The following is a 20,285-nucleotide window of genomic DNA, read 5'->3' on the forward strand; positions in this document are numbered from 1 at the left end:
TCTTCCCACCCCTCTGCCAGAGCATTTAACCATTCCATGTCAACTGCTTCTCTGTGCTTTTCTGGAAGTGGGTGACTACATTTTCTCTCCCCACCCCTCTGCCAGAGCACTTGACCTGCTTCTCTGTGCTTTTCTGGAAGTGGGTGACTACATTTTCTCTCCCCACCCCTCTGCCAGAGCACTTGACCTGCTTCTCTGTGCTTTTCTGGAAGTGGGTGACTACATTTTCCGTAGTCTTGGGGAAGTTTTAAGTTTAAGGAAGTCATTTTGACTATGAGACATGCAGACAGAATTAACATCTGTTCTGCTTTCAAATCCTCTCAGATCTTCACATGGGCCCAGTACGTAGGTCAGGGGTCATTAACTAGATGCAGACGGAACGTGATTACAACATTATTTGTAGACTGCAAATTGACCGCGAGAAGCCCAAACAGATATATTTGACTAAAACATAATTATTTAAAACCTTGCCCACATTTGCATACGATCACATACCTGTATCTCTCTATTATGCGTGGGAATATCTTGGAACAGATTTCCAAAATGTTAATAACTTGGAGCTGATTTGCTGGTGTTTTTACAGTCTTATGTCCAACAATTAAAAAAATATATATATAAATTGGGGGGCCAAATAAAATCACCCGCGGGCCAAATTCAGCCCGTGGGCCGCCAGTTGGAGAACCTTGGCATAGAGTCTAGCTATGGTCTGGGGGCTTCTTAGGGTGTAAGAACTAGGGGGATGTTTTAGTCTAGGGGCTAGGGTTTAGGGCGTAGAGTGTATGGGGCTAGGGGTTGATTTGGAACAGGGAATATGTGATACGGTAATACTGGACGTTGGCCAAAAGAACAGACCAGAAAAGACAGACATAAGATACATTCTAAACAGAACCCTATTCCCTATATAGTGCACTACTTTAGACCAGAACCCTATTCCCTATATAGTGCACTACATTAGACCAGAACCCTATTCCCTATATAGTGCACTACATTAGACCAGAACCCTATTCCCTATATAGTGCACTACATTATGCAGGGAATAGGGCGCCATTTGGAAACGTAGACATACTGTACATACAAACAAAGGCTCCATCGAGAAAACTAATAAAAAGACTACTGATACCAATGGTTCAGTCCCAAATAGTACCCCTTTTTCCCTACACAGTGCCCTACTTCTGACCAGGACCCATAGGCCATAGGTAAAAGTAGTGGACTATATAGGGCAATAGGCTGCCATTTGGGACGAGGCCTGTGCTTCTTAAAAAATAAACAAGATCCTTAATATACATTTTCGTTCCAAAAAAAACAAATAAACAAAAAACGTAAACAACAAAAAAAAAAACGTTGACAAAATGTATCTATGCATTCAAGTGGTACTTAATATGGCTTTTATACAATACAACCTTTAGTGAAAATATACATCTAGGACACAATTCAAGTACAAATGTACAAAATCTTTAAACTCATATGTTTTTCTTTAATTATTATAATACACTTTTAATACATATCATAAATACAGGTTTAACATTCATCGAGGTTCCTAACATTTTACGCTCCGGGAGGCGTTTGAAGAAGGACGGAGGAGAAGAGGGAGAGGGAGCAGGAGTGGTTTAAAGTCGGGAAGGCTCCTCGTGCTCTTCGTCTTCGTAGCCACTCTTTAAACAGACCTGGGAACAGTTGTTAAATAAGCCGTTACATAGGATCAATGGGCTCTTTAACTTTACATTTTTTTTATTTTTTATTTTAGCATAAGGCTGGAATGTAACTTTTTACTACCTTTAAAAACAGACTGAATCAGTCAGAATATTTTCAACAGGTTCTATGAGACCATTAATAACTGACCCTAGATCAGCCATAGGCGTGCTGTATAATCTTTCAGACATTATTTACATTCTATGAGACCATTAATAACTGACCCTAGATCAACCATAGGCGTGCTGTATAATCTTTCAGACATTATTTACATTCAAGTCATTTAGCGGACGCTCTTATCACAGAGACTTACAGGAGCATTTAGGGTTAAGTGTCTTGCTCAAGGGCCCATCGACTGATTTCTCACCTAGTCGGCTCAGGGATTCGAACCAGCAAACATTCGGTTACTTGCCCAAACGCTCTTAAACGTTATGCTACCTGCTGCTGCCATTAAGAACTGATTCTGGGTCAGTTAGGCTACACATGTAGTTAAACAGGCCCGATACAGAGATGTAGTCACACAGCCTCAACACTCAGCTCTTACCAACTGGACTTCCTGCTTTACCAACTGACTGGGGTAAAACAACACTCTTTAACCTGGGAAGATGACACCAAAAAAACTAAACAAAGAGAGCCTTCAACCAGAGAAGAAACACAAGCAGAGAGAGAGAGAGCCTTCAACCAGAGAAGAAACACAAGCAGAGAGAGAGAGCCTTCAACCAGAGAAGAAACACAAGCAGAGAGAGAGAGCCTTCAACCAGAGAAGAAACACAAGCAGAGAGAGCCTTCAACCAGAGAAGAAACACAAGCAGAGAGAGAGCCTTCAACCAGAGAAGAAACACAAGCAGAGAGAGTCTTCAACCAGAGAAGAAACACAAGCAGAGAGAGAGCCTTCAACCAGAGAAGAAACACAAGCAGAGAGAGAGCCTTCAACCAGAGAAGAAACACAAGCAGAGAGAGAGCCTTCAACCAGAGAAGAAACACAAGCAGAGAGAGAGCCTTCAACCAGAGAAGAAACACAAGCAGAGAGAGAGCCTTCAACCAGAGAAGAAACACAAGCAGAGAGAGAGTCTTCAACCAGAGAAGAAACACAAGCAGAGAGAGAGCCTTCAACCAGAGAAGAAACACAAGCAGAGAGAGAGTCTTCAACCAGAGAAGAAACACAAGCAGAGAGAGAGCCTTCAACCAGAGAAGAAACACAAGCAGAGAGAGAGCCTTCAACCAGAGAAGAAACACAAGCAGAGAGAGAGCCTTCAACCAGAGAAGAAACACAAGCATAGAGAGAGCCTTCAACCAGAGAAGAAACACAAGCAGAGAGAGAGTCTTCAACCAGAGAAGAAACACAAGCAGAGAGAGAGCCTTCAACCAGAGAAGAAACACAAGCAGAGAGAGAGTCTTCAACCAGAGAAGAAACACAAGCAGAGAGAGAGCCTTCAACCAGAGAAGAAACACAAGCAGAGAGAGAGCCTTCAACCAGAGAAGAAACACAAGCAGAGAGAGAGCCTTCAACCAGAGAAGAAACACAAGCAGAGAGAGAGTCTTCAACCAGAGAAGAAACACACGCAGAGAGAGAGCCTTCAACCAGAGAAGAAACACAAGCAGAGAGAGAGCCTTCAACCAGAGAAGAAACACAAGCAGAGAGAGAGCCTTCAACCAGAGAAGAAACACAAGCAGAGAGAGAGTCTTCAACCAGAGAAGAAACACAAGCAGAGAGAGAGCCTTCAACCAGAGAAGAAACACAAGCAGAGAGAGAGAGAGCCTTCAACCAGAGAAGAAACACAAGCAGAGAGAGAGTCTTCAACCAGAGAAGAAACACAAGCAGAGAGAGAGCCTTCAACCAGAGAAGAAACACAAGCAGAGAGCCTTCAACCAGAGAAGAAACACAAGCAGAGAGAGAGTCTTCAACCAGAGAAGAAACACAAGCAGAGAGAGAGAGTCTTCAACCAGAGAAGAAACACAAGCAGAGAGAGAGAGTCTTCAACCAGAGAGAAAAGTCAGAGGTAAAGAAGAAGAAAAGAAAGATGGAGGAAGAGGGAAGTACCTTAACCCCCACCGCCTCTCACGGCGGCGGCGGGGGGAGGAGAGCTAGCAGCACTTGCCTCTCGTCTGAACAGCCTGTAGAAGAATCCTCTCTTTGGCGGTGGGTTGGGTCTGTTCACATCCAGATCTGAACACAGCAGGCCGTCGGTCTCATAAACGTTGATCTCCTTAAAACACTCCATCTCAATCATCTAGAGGAGAGTATTAACACAGTATGAAACACTCAATCACCTAGAGGAGAGTATTAACACAGTATGAAACACTCAATCGCCTAGAGTATTAACACAGTATGAAACACTCAATCACCTAGAGAGAGTATTAACACAGTATGAAACACTCAATCACCTAGAGGAGAGTATTAACACAGTATGAAACACTCAATCACCTAGAGGAGAGTATTAACACAGTATGAAACACTCAATAATCTAGAGAGAGTATTAACACAGTATGAAACACTGATCTCCTTAATAAAACACTCAATCACCTAGAGAGAGTATTAACACAGTATGAAACACTCAATAATCTAGAGAGAGTATTAACACAGTATGAAACACTCAATCACCTAGAGAGAGTATTAACACAGTATGAAACACTCAATCACCTAGAGTATTAACACAGTATGAAACACTCAATCACCTAGAGTATTAACACAGTATGAAACACTCAATCACCTAGAGAGAGTATTAACATAGTATGAAACACTCAATCACCTAGAGGAGAGTATTAACACAGTATGAAACACTGATCTCCTTAATAAAACACTCAATCACCTAGAGGAGAGTATTAACACAGTATAAAACACTCAATCATCTAGAGTATTAACACAGTATGAAACACTCAATCACCTAGAGAGAGTATTAACACAGTATGAAACACTCAATCACCTAGAGAGAGTATTAACACAGTATAAAACACTGATCTCCTTAATAAAACACTCAATCATCTAGAGGAGAGTATTAACACAGTATGAAACACTCAATCACCTAGAGAGAGTATTAACACAGTATAAAACACTGATCTCCTTAATAAAAAACACAGTATGAAACACTCAATCACCTAGAGAGAGTATTAACACAGTATGAAACACTCACTCATCTAGAGAGAGTATTAACACAGTATGAAACACTCACTCATCTAGAGAGAATATTAACACAGTATGAAACACGGATCTCCTTAATAAAACACTCACTCGTCTAGAGTATTAACACAGTATGAAACACTCAATCATCTAGAGAGAGTATTAACACAGTATAAAACACTCAATCATCTAGAGAGAGTATTAACACAGTATAAAACACTCAATCATCTAGAGAGAGTATTAACACAGTATGAAACACTGATCTCCTTAATAAAACACTCAATCATCTAGAGGAGAGTATTAACACAGTATAAAACACTCAATCGCCTAGAGTATTAACACAGTATGAAACACTCAATCACCTAGAGTATTAACACAGTATGAAACACTCAATCATCTAGAGAGAGTGTTAACACAGTATAAAACACTGATCTCCTTAATAAAACACTCAATCATCTAGAGTATTAACACAGTATAAAACACTCAATCACCTAGAGAACGTATTAACACAGTATGAAACACTCAATCATCTAGAGAGAGTATTAACACAGTATGAAACACTGATCTCCTTAATAAAACAATCAATCATCTAGAGTATTAACACAGTATAAAACACTCAATCACCTAGAGAGAGTATTAACACAGTATGAAACACTCAATCATCTAGAGGAGAGTATTAACACAGTATGAAACACTGATCTCCTTAATAAAACACTCAATCACCTAGAGGAGAGTATTAACACAGTATAAAACACTCAATCATCTAGAGTATTAACACAGTATGAAACACTCAATCACCTAGAGAGAGTATTAACACAGTATGAAACACTCAATCACCTAGAGAACGTATTAACACAGTATGAAACACTCAATCATCTAGAGAGAGTATTAACACAGTATGAAACACTGATCTCCTTAATAAAACAATCAATCATCTAGAGTATTAACACAGTATAAAACACTCAATCACCTAGAGAGAGTATTAACACAGTATGAAACACTCAATCATCTAGAGGAGAGTATTAACACAGTATGAAACACTGATCTCCTTAATAAAACACTCAATCACCTAGAGGAGAGTATTAACACAGTATAAAACACTCAATCATCTAGAGTATTAACACAGTATGAAACACTCAATCACCTAGAGAGAGTATTAACACAGTATGAAACACTCAATCACCTAGAGAGAGTATTAACACAGTATAAAACACTGATCTCCTTAATAAAACACTCAATCATCTAGAGGAGAGTATTAACACAGTATGAAACACTCAATCACCTAGAGAGAGTATTAACACAGTATAAAACACTGATCTCCTTAATAAAAAACACAGTATGAAACACTCAATCATCTAGAGAGAGTGTTAACACAGTATAAAACACTGATCTCCTTAATGAAACACTCAATCATCTAGAGCAGAGGTGTCAAACTCATTCCACGGAGGGCCTAGTGTCTGCAGGTTTTTGGTTTTTCCTTTCAATAAAGCCCTAGACAACCAGGTGTGGGGAGTTCCTAACTAATTAGTGATGTTAATTCATCAATCAAGTACAAGGGAGGAGCGAAAACCCGCAGACACTCGGCCCCCCGTGGAATGAGTTTGACACCTGTGATCTAGAGTATTAACACAGTATAAAACACTCAATCACCTAGAGAGAGTATTAACACAGTATGAAACACTCAATCATCTAGAGGAGAGTATTAACACAGTATGAAACACGCAATCATCTAGAGGAGAGTATTAACACAGTATAAAACACTGATCTCCTTAATAAAACACTCAATCATCTAGAGTATTAACACAGTATGAAACACTCAATCATCTAGAGTATTAACACAGTATGAAACACTGGTCTCCTTAATAAAACACTCAATCACCTAGAGTATTAACACAGTATGAAACACTCAATCATCTAGAGTATTAACACAGTATGAAACACTGATCTCCTTAATAAAACACTCAATCACTTAGAGGAGAATATTAACACAGTATAAAACACTGATCTCCTTAATAAAACACTCAATCACCTAGAGGAGAGTATTAACACAGTATGAAACACTCAATCACCTAGAGAGAGTATTAACACAGTATGAAACACTCAATCACCTAGAGAGAGTATTAACACAGTATAAAACACTGATCTCCTTAATAAAACACTCAATCATCTAGAGGAGAGTATTAACACAGTATGAAACACTCAATCACCTAGAGAGAGTATTAACACAGTATAAAACACTGATCTCCTTAATAAAAAACACAGTATGAAACACTCAATCATCTAGAGAGAGTGTTAACACAGTATAAAACACTGATCTCCTTAATGAAACACTCAATCATCTAGAGTATTAACACAGTATAAAACACTCAATCACCTAGAGAGAGTATTAACACAGTATGAAACACTCAATCATCTAGAGGAGAGTATTAACACAGTATGAAACACGCAATCATCTAGAGGAGAGTATTAACACAGTATAAAACACTGATCTCCTTAATAAAACACTCAATCATCTAGAGTATTAACACAGTATGAAACACTCAATCATCTAGAGTATTAACACAGTATAAAACACTGCTCTCCTTAATAAAACACTCAATCACCTATAGTATTAACACAGTATGAAACACTCAATCATCTAGAGTATTAACACAGTATGAAACACTGATCTCCTTAATAAAACACTCAATCACCTAGAGTATTAACACAGTATGAAACACTCAATCATCTAGAGTATTAACACAGTATGAAACACTGATCTCCTTAATAAAACACTCAATCACCTAGAGGAGAATATTAACACAGTATAAAACACTGATCTCCTTAATAAAACACTCAATCACCTAGAGGAGAGTATTAACACAGTATGAAACACTGATCTCCTTAATAAAACACTCAATCATCTAGAGTATTAACACAGTATGAAACACTCAATCACCTAGAGGAGAGTATTAACACAGTATGAAACACTGATCTCCTTAATAAAACACTCAATCACCTAGAGTATTAACACAGTATGAAACACTCAATCTAGAGTATTAACACAGTATGAAACACCGATCTCCTTAATAAAAACACTCAATCGCCTAGAGTATTAACACAGTATGAAACACTCAATCATCTAGAGTATTAACTCAGTATGAAACACTGATCTCCTTAATAAAACACTCAATCATCTAGAGGAGAATATTAACACAGTATAAAACATCTCCTTAAAACACTAGAGAGAGACAGAGAGAGACAGAGAGAGACAGAGAGAGACAGACAGACAGACAGACAGACAGACAGACAGACAGACAGACAGACAGACAGACAGACAGACAGACAGACAGACAGACAGACAGACAGAGACAGACAGACAGACAGACAGACAGACAGACAGACAGACAGACAGACAGACAGAGAGAGAGAGAGAGAGACAGACAGAGACAGACAGAGTAGAGGGGTAATAGTTTTCATTACATGGCTCAATATCTATCCCAAGAAAACAGACATGTTGTTTAAACATGACTATCATGTGTCCCTATCAGGCAAAGGGACACATGTACCTGAACTACCAGGTGTATAGTGTTAGATTGAATGAGGTGTGTCACTGAATGGACTGGAGCAAAAACCTGCACCAGCCCCTTTGCAGAAAAGACTGCCTCCCACCTGTTCTAAACGATGACATCATTGTTTTCACTAGACAGGTCGTGTGCAGTACCTTCTGCTGCCAAGGGATGGAGACACACACACACACACACACACACACACACACAGTAGGGTGCAGTACCTCGTTCTGCCAGGGGATGGAGACACTTCCTGTAACAAACTTGTGGTAGAAGTCATCGTCTGTGGGGTCCAGGTTGACTCCCTTCACTGTAGAGAACTGTTCTATATCCAGAACATCTTTACAGTATACCGCCCGCGGCTGGAGGGAGGAAGGGAGGGAGGGAGGGAGGGAGGGAGGGAGGGAGGGAGGGAGGGAGGGAGGGAGGGAGGGAGGGAGGGAGGGAGGGAGGGAGAGAGAGAGAGAGGGAGAAAGATAGTTTGTTCATGTGCGTGTGTCCAGTGGTGGAAAAAGTGCTAAATTGTCATACTTGAGTAAAAGTAAAGATACCTTAACAGAAAATGTCTCGAGTAAAAGTGAAAGTTACCCAGTAAAATACTACTTGATTAAAAGTCTAAAAGTATCAGATTTTAAATGTACTTAAGTACACTCGTGGGAAAAGTCATACTTGAGTAAAAGTAAACGCTATACATCAAATTCCTGATATTTAGCAACACAATTTACTTTGTAATACCTTTTTTAGACAGCCAGGGGCACATTCCAACACTAAGACATAATTTACTATGCGTGTGTTTAGTGAGTCCTCCAGATCAGAGGCAGTAGGGATGATAAGTGTGTGAATTGGACCATTTTCCTGTCCTGCTAAGCATTCAAAATGTAACTAGTACTTTTGGGTGTCAGGGAAAATGTATGGAGTAAAAAGTACAATATTTTCTTTAGGAATGTAGTGAAGTAAAACTAAAAGTGGTCAACAATATAAATAGTGTAAAGTAAAGTACAGAAACCTCCCCAAAATAACTACTTAAGTAGTACTTTAAAGTATTTTTACTTAAGTACTTTACACCACTGTGTATGTCCTTACATCCAGGACTGAAGGGGAGGTCCAGTGTGTGTGTGTGTGTGTGTTAAACAGTGTGTGTGTGTGTGTGTTATACAGTGTATGTGTGTGTGTGTGTGTGTGTGTGTGTGTGTGTGTGTGTGTGTGTGTGTGTGTGTGTGTGTGTGTGTGTGTTCTTACATCAGGACTGAAGGGGGGTTCCAGTGTGTGTGTGTGTGTGTGTGTGTGTGTGTGTTCTTACATCAGGACTGAAGGGGGGTTCCAGTGTGTGTGTGTGTGTGTGTGTGTGTGTGTGTGTGTGTGTGTGTGTGTGTGTGTGTTCTTACATCAGGACTGAAGGGGGGTTCCAGAATGCCTGTGTGTGTGTGTGTGTGTGTGTGTGTGTGTGTGTGTGTGTGTGTGTGTGTGTGTGTGTGTGTGTGTGTGTGTGTGTGTGTGTGTGTGTGTTCTTACATCAGGACTGAAGGGGGGTTCCAGAATGCCTGCCTCGAGGCGTTTGAAGTTGATGTTCTTGAAGATGATATGAGCCTTCACCTCCACACCGCCTCGCCCCTGGCACCCCAGACGGGTTTTGGGGTCTTTGGCCAGCAGCTGAGGAAGAGGAAGTGACACAGGGTTCTAGAAGAGTAGTGTGAGGCAGAGTCAGGTACTTAAAAGAGTTGAGACAACTTCTAGAATGTGTAATATTGTTCTTATTCTAAACATTCAGTTCTAGAGCATTGTTTAAATATCCCCCATGTGTAATAGTGTTCTGATTCTAAACATTCAGTTCTAGAGCATTGTTTAAATATCCCCCATGTGTAATAGTGTTCTGATTCTAAACATTCAGTTCTAGAACATTGTTTAAATATCCCCCATGTGTAATAGTGTTCTGATTCTAAACATTCAGTTCTAGAACATTGTTTAAATATCCCCCATGTGTAATAGTGTTCTGATTCTACACATTCAGTTCTAGAGCATTGTTTAAATATCCCCCATGTGTAATAGTGTTCTGATTCTAAACATTCAGTTCTAGAGCATTGTTTAAATATCCCCCATGTGTAATAGTGTTCTGATTCTACACATTCAGTTCTAGAACATTGTTTAAATATCCCCCATGTGTAATAGTGTTCTGATTCTAAACATAAAGTTCTAGAACATTGTTTAAATATCCCCCATGTGTAATAGTGTTCTGATTCGACACATTCAGTTCTAGAGCATTGTTTAAATATCCCCCATGTGTAATAGTGTTCTGATTCTACACATTCAGTTCTAGAGCATTGTTTAAATATCCCCCATGTGTAATATTGTTCTGATTCTACACATTCAGTTCTAGAGCATTGTTTAAATATCCCCCATGTGTAATAGTGTTCTGATTCTACACATTCAGTTCTAGAGCATTGTTTAAATATCCCCCATGTGTAATAGTGTTCTGATTCTACACATTCAGTTCTAGAGCATTGTTTAAATATCCCCCATGTGTAATAGTGTTCTGATTCTAAACATTCAGTTCTAGAGCATTGTTTAAATATCCCCCATGTGTAATAGTGTTCTGATTCTAAACATTCAGTTCTAGAGCATTGTTTAAATATCCCCCATGTGTAATAGTGTTCTGATTCTAAACATTCAGTTCTAGAGCATTGTTTAAATATCCCCCATGTGTAATAGTGTTCTGATTCTACACATTCAGTTCTAGAGCATTGTTTAAATATCCCCCATGTGTAATATTGTTCTGATTCTACACATTCAGTTCTAGAGCATTGTTTAAATATCCCCCATGTGTAATATTGTTCTGATTCTAAACATTCAGTTCTAGAGCATTGTTTAAATATCCCCCATGTGTAATAGTGTTCTGATTCTACACATTCAGTTCTAGAGCATTGTTTAAATATCCCATGTGTAATAGTGTTCTGATTCTACACATTCAGTTCTAGAGCATTGTTTAAATATCCCCCATGTGTAATAGTGTTCTGATTCTAAACATTCAGTTCTAGAGCATTGTTTAAATATCCCCCATGTGTAATAGTGTTCTGATTCTAAACATTCAGTTCTAGAGCATTGTTTAAATATCCCCCATGTGTAATAGTGTTCTGATTCTAAACATTCAGTTCTAGAGCATTGTTTAAATATCCCCCATGTGTAATAGTGTTCTGATTCTACACATTCAGTTCTAGAACATTGTTTAAATATCCCCCATGTAATGTGAATGGTGAGCTAGTATCTATTGGGTAAATTCAGGTATGTTTATCCCCGTTTCGAGCCGTTTGCTTCCATTTAAGAAACATTTTTCAACCGAATCGGCTGAATGAATACACCCCTGATCACACGTAAACACAGTTCACTTTCATAGCAGCTCCTCCCCTTCCTCCTCTGAGAAGAATCCACTGTTCCACTGTAGTATTATAAATAAAGTCCCTGTAGAGAAGCAGAAAGGACTGCTTGGTGATGACATCATAAAGTCCCTGTAGAGAAGCAGAAAGGACTGCTTGGTGATGACATCATAAAGTCCCTGTAGAGAAGCAGAAAGGACTGCTTGGTGATGACATCATAAAGTCCCTGTAGAGAAGCAGAAAGGACTGCTGGGTGATGACATCATAAAGACCCTGTAGAGAAGCAGAAAGGACTGCTTGGTGATGATATCATAAAGTCCCTGTAGAGAAGCAGAAAGGACTGCTTGGTGATGATATCATAAAGTCCCTGTAGAGAAGCAGAAAGGACTGCTCGGTGATGATATCATAAAGTCCCTGTAGAGAAGCAGAAAGGACTGCTCGGTGATGATATCATAAAGACCCTGTAGAGAAGCAGAAAGGACTGCTCGGTGATGACATCATAAAGACCCTGTAGACTAGCAGAAAGGACTGCTCGGTGATGATATCATAAAGTCCCTGTAGAGAAGCAGAAAGGACTGCTGGGTGATGATATCATAAAGTCCCTGTAGAGAAGCAGAAAGGACTGCTTGGTGATGATATCATAAAGTCCCTGTAGAGAAGCAGAAAGGACTGCTCGGTGATGACATCATAAAGACCCTGTAGACTAGCAGAAAGGACTGCTCGGTGATGATATCATAAAGTCCCTGTAGAGAAGCAGAAAGGACTGCTTGGTGATGATATCATAAAGCCCCTGTAGAGAAGCAGAAAGGACTGCTTGGTGATGACATCATAAAGCCCCTGTAGAGAAGCAGAAAGGACTGCTTGGTGATGACATCATAAAGACCCTGTAGAGAAGCAGAAAGGACTGCTTGGTGATGATATCATAAAGTCCCTGTAGAGAAGCAGAAAGGACTGCTTGGTGATGACATCATAAAGTCCCTGTAGAGAAGCAGAAAGGACTGCTTGGTGATGATATCATAAAGTCCCTGTAGAGAAGCAGAAAGGACTGCTTGGTGATGATATCATAAAGTCCCTGTAGAGAAGCAGAAAGGACTGCTTGGTGATGATATCATAAAGTCCCTGTAGAGAAGCAGAAAGGACTGCTTGGTGATGATATCATAAAGTCCCTGTAGAGAAGCAGAAAGGACTGCTTGGTGATGACATCATAAAGTCCCTGTAGAGAAGGAGAAAGGACTGCTTGGTGATGATATCATAAAGTCCCTGTAGAGAAGCAGAAAGGACTGCTTGGTGATGATATCATAAAGTCCCTGTAGAGAAGCAGAAAGGACTGCTTGGTGATGATATCATAAAGTCCCTGTAGAGAAGCAGAAAGGACTGCTTGGTGATGATATCATAAAGACCCTGTAGAGAAGCAGAAAGGACTGCTTGGTGATGACATCATAAAGTCCCTGTAGAGAAGCAGAAAGGACTGCTGGGTGATGATATCATAAAGTCCCTGTAGAGAAGCAGAAAGGACTGCTTGGTGATGACATCATAAAGTCCCTGTAGAGAAGCAGAAAGGACTGCTTGGTGATGATATCATAAAGTCCCTGTAGACTAGCAGAAAGGACTGCTTGGTGATGATATCATAAAGTCCCTGTAGAGAAGCAGAAAGGACTGCTTGGTGATGATATCATAAAGTCCCTGTAGAGAAGCAGAAAGGACTGCTTGGTGATGATATCATAAAGTCCCTGTAGAGAAGCAGAAAGGACTGCTTGGTGATGACATCATAAAGTCCCTGTAGAGAAGCAGAAAGGACTGCTTGGTGATGACATCATAAAGACCCTGTAGAGAAGCAGAAAGGACTGCTTGGTGATGACATCATAAAGTCCCTGTAGAGAAGCAGAAAGGACTGCTTGGTGATGATATCATAAAGTCCCTGTAGAGAAGCAGAAAGGACTGCTTGGTGATGACATCATAAAGTCCCTGTAGAGAAGCAGAAAGGACTGCTTGGTGATGATATCATAAAGACCCTGTAGAGAAGCAGAAAGGACTGCTTGGTGATGACATCATAAAGTCCCTGTAGAGAAGCAGAAAGGACTGCTTGGTGATGATATCATAAAGTCCCTGTAGAGAAGCAGAAAGGACTGCTTGGTGATGATATCATAAAGCCCCTGTAGAGAAGCAGAAAGGACTGCTTGGTGATGATATCGTAAAGTCCCTGTAGAGAAGCAGAAAGGACTGCTTGGTGATGACATCATAAAGACCCTGTAGAGAAGCAGAAAGGACTGCTTGGTGATGATATCATAAAGTCCCTGTAGAGAAGCAGAAAGGACTGCTGGGTGATGATATCGGATACTGTAGGACCATTACCCATGTTTTGATATCTGACCTAGAAGAGGAGACATAGAACACAGAGGGACGAAAACCAAAACTCTAGTAGGATATTCCCTTGGTTACCCTTTACGCTCAACCACACACACACACACACACACACACACACACACACACACACACACACACACACACACACACACACACACACACACACACACACACACACACACACACACACACACACACACACACACACACACACACACACAGTGTTATTTCCAGCATAGTGCAGCCAGTATAGGTTAGCTCATGATGCCATGTGATTCCTCTCCTAATTAGCCATAATGCTGTCAAAAGTTATCCGAATTCTCCCTGTCTGTCCCCCCCCCCCCTACTGGACCCTATAATACATCTGTATATCACCAGGGCAGGAGGATTCCCCCCCAGAGGCCTGTCTCTGACTGGAACAGAGGAATCCCCCCCCAGAGGTCTGTGTCTCTCACTGGAACAGAGGATTCCCCCCCCAGAGGCTTGTCTCTGACTGGAACAGAGGAATCCCCCCCCCCAGAGGCCTGTGTCTCTCACTGGAACAGAGGAACCCCCCCCCCCCCCCCCAGAGGCCTGTGTCTCTCACTGGAACAGAGGAATCCCCCCCCAGAGGCCTGTGTCTCTCACTGGAACAGAGGAATCCCCCCCCAGAGGCCTGTCTCTCACTGGAACAGAGGAATCCCCCCCCGGAGGCCTGTCTCTCACTGGAACAGAGGAATCCCCCCCCCAGAGGCCTGTGTCTCTCACTGGAACAGAGGAACCCCCCCCCCCCCCCCCAGAGGCCTGTTTCTCTCACTGGAACAGAGGAATCCCCCCCCCCCCAGAGGCCTGTGTCTCTCACTGGAACAGAGGAATCCCCCCCCCCAGAGGCCTGTGTCTCTCACTGGAACAGAGGAATCCCCCCCCCCAGAGGCCTGTCTCTCAGTCCTCTCACTGGAACAGAGGAACCCCCCCCCCCCCCAGAGGCCTGTGTCTCTCACTGGAACAGAGGAATACCCCCCAGAGGCCTGGAACTGTAACGGTCCTTCACCCTCTCTCCTTTACCTCCCTCATCCCCTCCTCTCTCCCAGTAGAGTCCAACGCAAAGAAGAAGAAGAAGAAGAAGAAGAAGAAGAAGAAGGAGAAGAAGAAGAAGAAGAAGAAGAAGAAGAAGAAGAAGAAGAAGAAGGAGGAAGAGGAGGAGAAGAAGGAGAAGGAGAAGAAGGAGAAGACGAAGAAGAAGGAGAAGACGAAGAAGAAGGAGAAGGAGAAGAAGAAGGAGAAGAGAGATTGTATTTGTGGACAACCACACAGACAGGTTTCACACTAATGCTCATTCATGGATAACACAGATATTATCTCTGGTGGACCGGTCTGAAACATGACCGCTGATCAACCACCATGGATAACACACACCTGCGCACAGAACACACACACACACACACACACCTGCGCACAGAACACACACACACACACACACACACCCCGTGTGACCTCACTTTATCCCTAACCCCGGCAGAGGAATAACTAACTGCAGTTTGTGTGTGTGTGTGTGTGTGTGTGTGTGTGTGTGTGTGTGTGTGTGTGTGTGTGTGTGTGTGTGTGTGTTCGTTCTTTAAACACGCCATCCATCACTCCCTCTCTCCCACCTGTCTGCAGATATCCTTGGCCTCCTCAGAGAACTTGTCAGAGTATTCCTCGGGGTCTTCTCGCACTCGTCTGTCCACCTCTTCCCTCTTCACTCGTTCTTTACGCCGGCGGAAGGGTGACTGACCCTGGATCATCTCAAACACCAGACAGCCCAGACCCCACCAGTCAGGGCTGAAGGAGTAGGCCTCATTCTGGATCACCTCTGGGGCTGACGGAGAGACAGAGAGACGGATGAGAGAGATGAAGGATTGTTTAAACAATAGTCAGGACTGAAGGAGTAGGCCTCATTCTGGATCACCTCTGGGGCTGACGGAGAGACGGATGAGGAGAGAGAGAGAGATGAAGGGGAGACAGGGAATAGAGAGGGAATAAATGATGTCTAGACACCTCCAGGTCTAGGAGAGAGAGGGAGACAGGGAATAGAGAGGGAATAAATGATGTCTAGACACCTCCAGGTCTAGGAGAGAGAGGGAGACAGGGAATAGAGAGGGAATAAATGATGTCTAGACACCTCCAGGTCTAGGAGAGAGAGGGAGACAGGAAATGAGAGGGAATAAATGATGTTAGACACCTCCGGTCTAGGAGAGAGAGGGAGACAGGGAATAGAGAGGGAATAAATGATGTCTAGACACCTCCAGGTCTAGGAGAGAGAGGGAGACAGGGAATAGAGAGGGAATAAATGATGTCTAGACACCTCCAGGTCTAGGAGAGAGAGGGAGACAGGGAATAGAGAGGGAATAAATGATGTCTAGACACCTCCAGGTCTAGGAGAGAGAGAGAGACAGGGAATAGAGAGGAATAAATGATGTCTAGACACCTCCAGGTCTAGGAGAGAGAGGGAGACAGGGAATAGAGAGGGAATAAATGATGTCTAGACACCTCCAGGTCTAGGAGAGAGAGGGAGACAGGGAATAGAGAGGGAATAAATGATGTCTAGACACCTCCAGGTCTAGGAGAGAGAGGGAGACAGGGAATAGAGAGGGAATAAATGATGTCTAGACACCTCCAGGTCTAGGAGAGAGAGGGAGACAGGGTTACAAAGACAGGTGAGGGGGATGAGAGGAGGAGAGAGAGAGAGAGGTAGAGGTAGGATGTACCCATGTATGTAGAGAGAGAGATATGAGGAATCAAGGAGATAGGAAGAGAGAGGTAGGATGTACCCATGTATGTAGAGAGAGATGAAGAGGAGGAATCAAGGAGATAGGAAGAGAGAGGTAGGATGTACCATGTATGTAGAGAGAGAGATGAAGAGGAGGAATCAAGGAGATAGGAAGAGAGAGGTAGGATGTACCCATGTATGTAGAGAGAGAGATGAAGAGGAGGAATCAAGGAGATAGGAAGAGAGAGGTAGGATGTACCCATGTATGTAGAGAGAGAGATGAAGAGGAGGAATCAAGGAGATAGGAAGAGAGAGGTAGGATGTACCCATGTATGTAGAGAGAGAGAGAGGGAGAGGTAGGATGTACCCATGTATGTAGAGAGAGATGAAGAGGAGGAATCAAGGGGATAGGAAGAGAGAGGTAGGATGTACCCATGTATGTAGAGAGAGATGAAGAGGAGGAATCAAGGGGATAGGAAGAGAGAGGTAGGATGTACCCATGTATGTAGAGAGAGAGATATGAAGAGGAGGAATCAAGGAGATAGGAAGAGAGAGGTAAGGATGTACCCATGTATGTAGAGAGAGAGATGAAGAGGAGGAATCAAGGAGATAGGAAGAGAGAGGTAAGGATGTACCCATGTATGTAGAGAGAGATATGAAGAGGAGGAATCAAGGAGATAGGAAGAGAGAGGTAAGGATGTACCCATGTATGTAGAGAGAGAGATATGAAGAGGAGGAAAAGGAGATAGGAAGAGAGAGGTAGGATGTACCCATGTATGTAGAGAGAGAGATATGAAGAGGAGGAATCAAGGAGATAGGAAGAGAGAGGTAAGGATGTACCCATGTATGTAGAGAGAGAGATGAAGAGGAGGAATCAAGGAGATAGGAAGAGAGAGGTAAGGATGTACCCATGTATGTAGAGAGAGAGATGAAGAGGAGGAATCAAGGAGATAGGAAGAGAGAGGTAGGATGTACCCATGTATGTAGAGAGAGAGATATGAAGAGGAGGAATCAAGGAGATAGGAAGAGAGAGGTAGGATGTACCCATGTATGTAGAGAGAGAGATATGAAGAGGAGGAATCAAGGAGATAGGAAGAGAGAGGTAGGATGTACCCATGTATGTAGAGAGAGAGATATGAGGAATCAAGGAGATAGGAAGAGAGAGGTAGGATGTACCCATGTATGTAGAGAGAGAGATGAGGAGGAGGAATCAAGGAGATAGGAAGAGAGAGGTAGGATGTACCCATGTATGTAGAGAGAGAGATGAGGAGGAGGAATCAAGGAGATAGGAAGAGAGAGGTAGGATGTACCCATGTATGTAGAGAGAGAGATATGAAGAGGAGGAATCAAGGAGATAGGAAGAGAGAGGTAGGATGTACCCATGTATGTAGAGAGAGAGATATGAAGAGGAGGAATCAAGGAGATAGGAAGAGAGAGGTAAGGATGTACCCATGTATCCTACGGTTCCCACTCTCCCTCGTATCGTCTCTGAGTCGGGAATCTGGACGGCTAGTCCCAGGTCAGAGATACGGATGTGTCCTGGAGAGAACATGAATAACAATGTTTATGAACATGAATAAGAGTGTAATAACAATGTTTATGAACATGAATAAGAGTGTAATAACATGTTTATGAATATCACTATGGGTATGGGGAATAACAGTGTAGCTAGCTAGTTTAAGTTGCTAGTAGCAAGGCTTGTAGCTAGCTAGTTTATGTTGCTAGTACCAAGGCTTAAAGCTAGCTAGTTTATGTTGCTAGTACCAAGGCTTGGAGCTAGCTAGTTTATGTTGCTAGTACCAAGGCTTGTAGCTAGCTAGTTTATGTTGCTAGTACCAAGGCTTAAAGCTAGCTAGTTTATGTTGCTAGTACCAAGGCTTGGAGCTAGCTAATTTATGTTGCTAGTACCAAGGCTTGTAGCTAACTAGTTTGTTGCTAGTACCTAGGCTTGTAGCTAGCTAGTTTATGTTGCTAGTACCAAGGCTTGTAGCTAGCTAATTTATGTTGCTAGTACCAAGGCTTGTAGCTAGCTAATTTATGTTGCTAGTACCAAGGCTTGTAGCTAACTAGTTTGTTGCTAGTATACCAAGGCTTGTAGTAGCTAGTTTATGTGCTAGTACCAAGGCTGTAGCTGCAGTTTATGTTGCTAGTACCAAGGCTTGTAGCTAGCTAATTTATGTTGCTAGTACCAAGGGTTGTAGCTAGCTAATTTATGTTGCTAGTACCAAGGCTTGTAGCTAACTAGTTTGTTGCTAGTACCTAGGCTTGTAGCTAGCTAGTTTATGTTGCTAGTACCAAGGCTTATAGCTAGCTAGTTTATGTTGCTACTACGAAGGCTTATAGCTAGCTAGTTTATGTTGCTAGTACCAAGGCGTATAGCTAGCTAGTTTATGTTGCTACTACGAAGGCTTATAGCTAGCTAGTTTATGTTGCTAGTACCAAGGCTTGTAGCTAGCTAGTTTAAGTTGCTAGTGCCAAGGCTATTAGCTAGCTAGTTTATGTTGCTACTACCAAGGCTTAAAGCTAGCTAGTTTATGTTGCTAGTACCAAGGCTTGGAGCTAGCTAGTTTAAGTTGCTAGTGCCAAGGCTTGTAGCTAGCTAGTTTATGTTGCTAGTACCAAGGCTTGTAGCTAACTAGTTTATGTTGCTAGTACCTAGGTGTAGAGCTAGTTTTTGTTGCTAGTACAAGGCTTGTAGCTAACCAGTTTATGCTGCTAGTACCAAGGCTTGTAATTAGCTAGTTTAAGTTGCTAGTGCCAAGGCTATAGCTAGCTAGTTTATGTTGCTACTACAAGTTAAGTAGCTAGTTTATGTTGCTAGTACCAAGGCTTGGAGCTAGCTAGTTTAAGTTGCTAGTGCCAAGGCTTGTAGCTAGCTAGTTTATGTTGCTAGTACCAAGGCTTGTAGCTAACTAGTTTATGTTGCTAGTACCTAGGCTTGTAGCTAGCTAGTTTTTGTTGCTAGTACCAAGGCTTGTAGCTAACCAGTTTATGCTGCTAGTACCAAGGCTTGTAATTAGCTAAGTCAGTGACAAGACGTGGTTCACGCTTACCGCGGTCGTCTAGAAGAATGTTTTCAGGTTTTAAGTCCCTGAGAAGAAAAAAACAAACACAAAGTTACAGAGTTATTTATCCAACACCAGTTCTGGGCTTTTGTTCCTGCACAGCACTGACACAGCTAACCATCCACCATATAATCAGCTAACACAGCTAACCATCCACCATCTAATCAGCTAACACAGCTAACCATCCACCATATAATCAGCTAACACAGCTAACCATCCACCATCTAATCATCTAACACAGCTAACACAGCTAACCATCCACCATCTAATCAGCTAACCATCCACCATCTAATCAGCTAACACAGCTAACCATCCACCATATAATCAGCTAACACAGCTAACCATCCACCATCTAATCATCTAACACAGCTAACCATCCACCATCTAACACAGCTAACCATCCAC

At 42.0% G+C, this 20,285-nt stretch overlaps 1 protein-coding gene across 3 annotated transcripts; it reads right to left on the reverse strand.

Moving 5' to 3' along the window:
- Nucleotides 1-976: 976 nt before the first annotated feature.
- Nucleotides 977-20,279, reverse strand: LOC120037030 (G protein-coupled receptor kinase 5-like). Of its 3 annotated transcripts, none has more exons than XM_038983254.1 (7): nt 19,869-20,279; nt 18,265-18,354; nt 15,716-15,924; nt 9,868-10,005; nt 8,580-8,717; nt 3,731-3,920; nt 977-1,664 (listed from the first exon to the last, which is right to left on the reverse strand). In XM_038983254.1, exons 2-6 carry the CDS (start codon nt 18,266-18,268, stop codon nt 3,732-3,734), a joined length of 678 nt encoding a protein of 225 aa, XP_038839182.1. In that variant the 5' UTR covers nt 18,269-18,354; nt 19,869-20,279; the 3' UTR covers nt 977-1,664; nt 3,731. The 3 variants fall into 3 exon arrangements, with proteins under 3 accessions (XP_038839182.1, XP_038839180.1, XP_038839179.1); XM_038983252.1 differs by having other exon boundaries at nt 3,789-3,920; nt 9,868-10,032; XM_038983251.1 differs by having other exon boundaries at nt 9,868-10,032.
- Between the last annotated feature and the right edge of the window lie 6 nt (nt 20,280-20,285).

The sequence above is a fragment of the Salvelinus namaycush genome, unplaced genomic scaffold (assembly GCF_016432855.1).
Source record: "Salvelinus namaycush isolate Seneca unplaced genomic scaffold, SaNama_1.0 Scaffold155, whole genome shotgun sequence".
In the NCBI taxonomy this organism is placed as follows: Eukaryota; Metazoa; Chordata; class Actinopteri; order Salmoniformes; family Salmonidae; genus Salvelinus; species Salvelinus namaycush.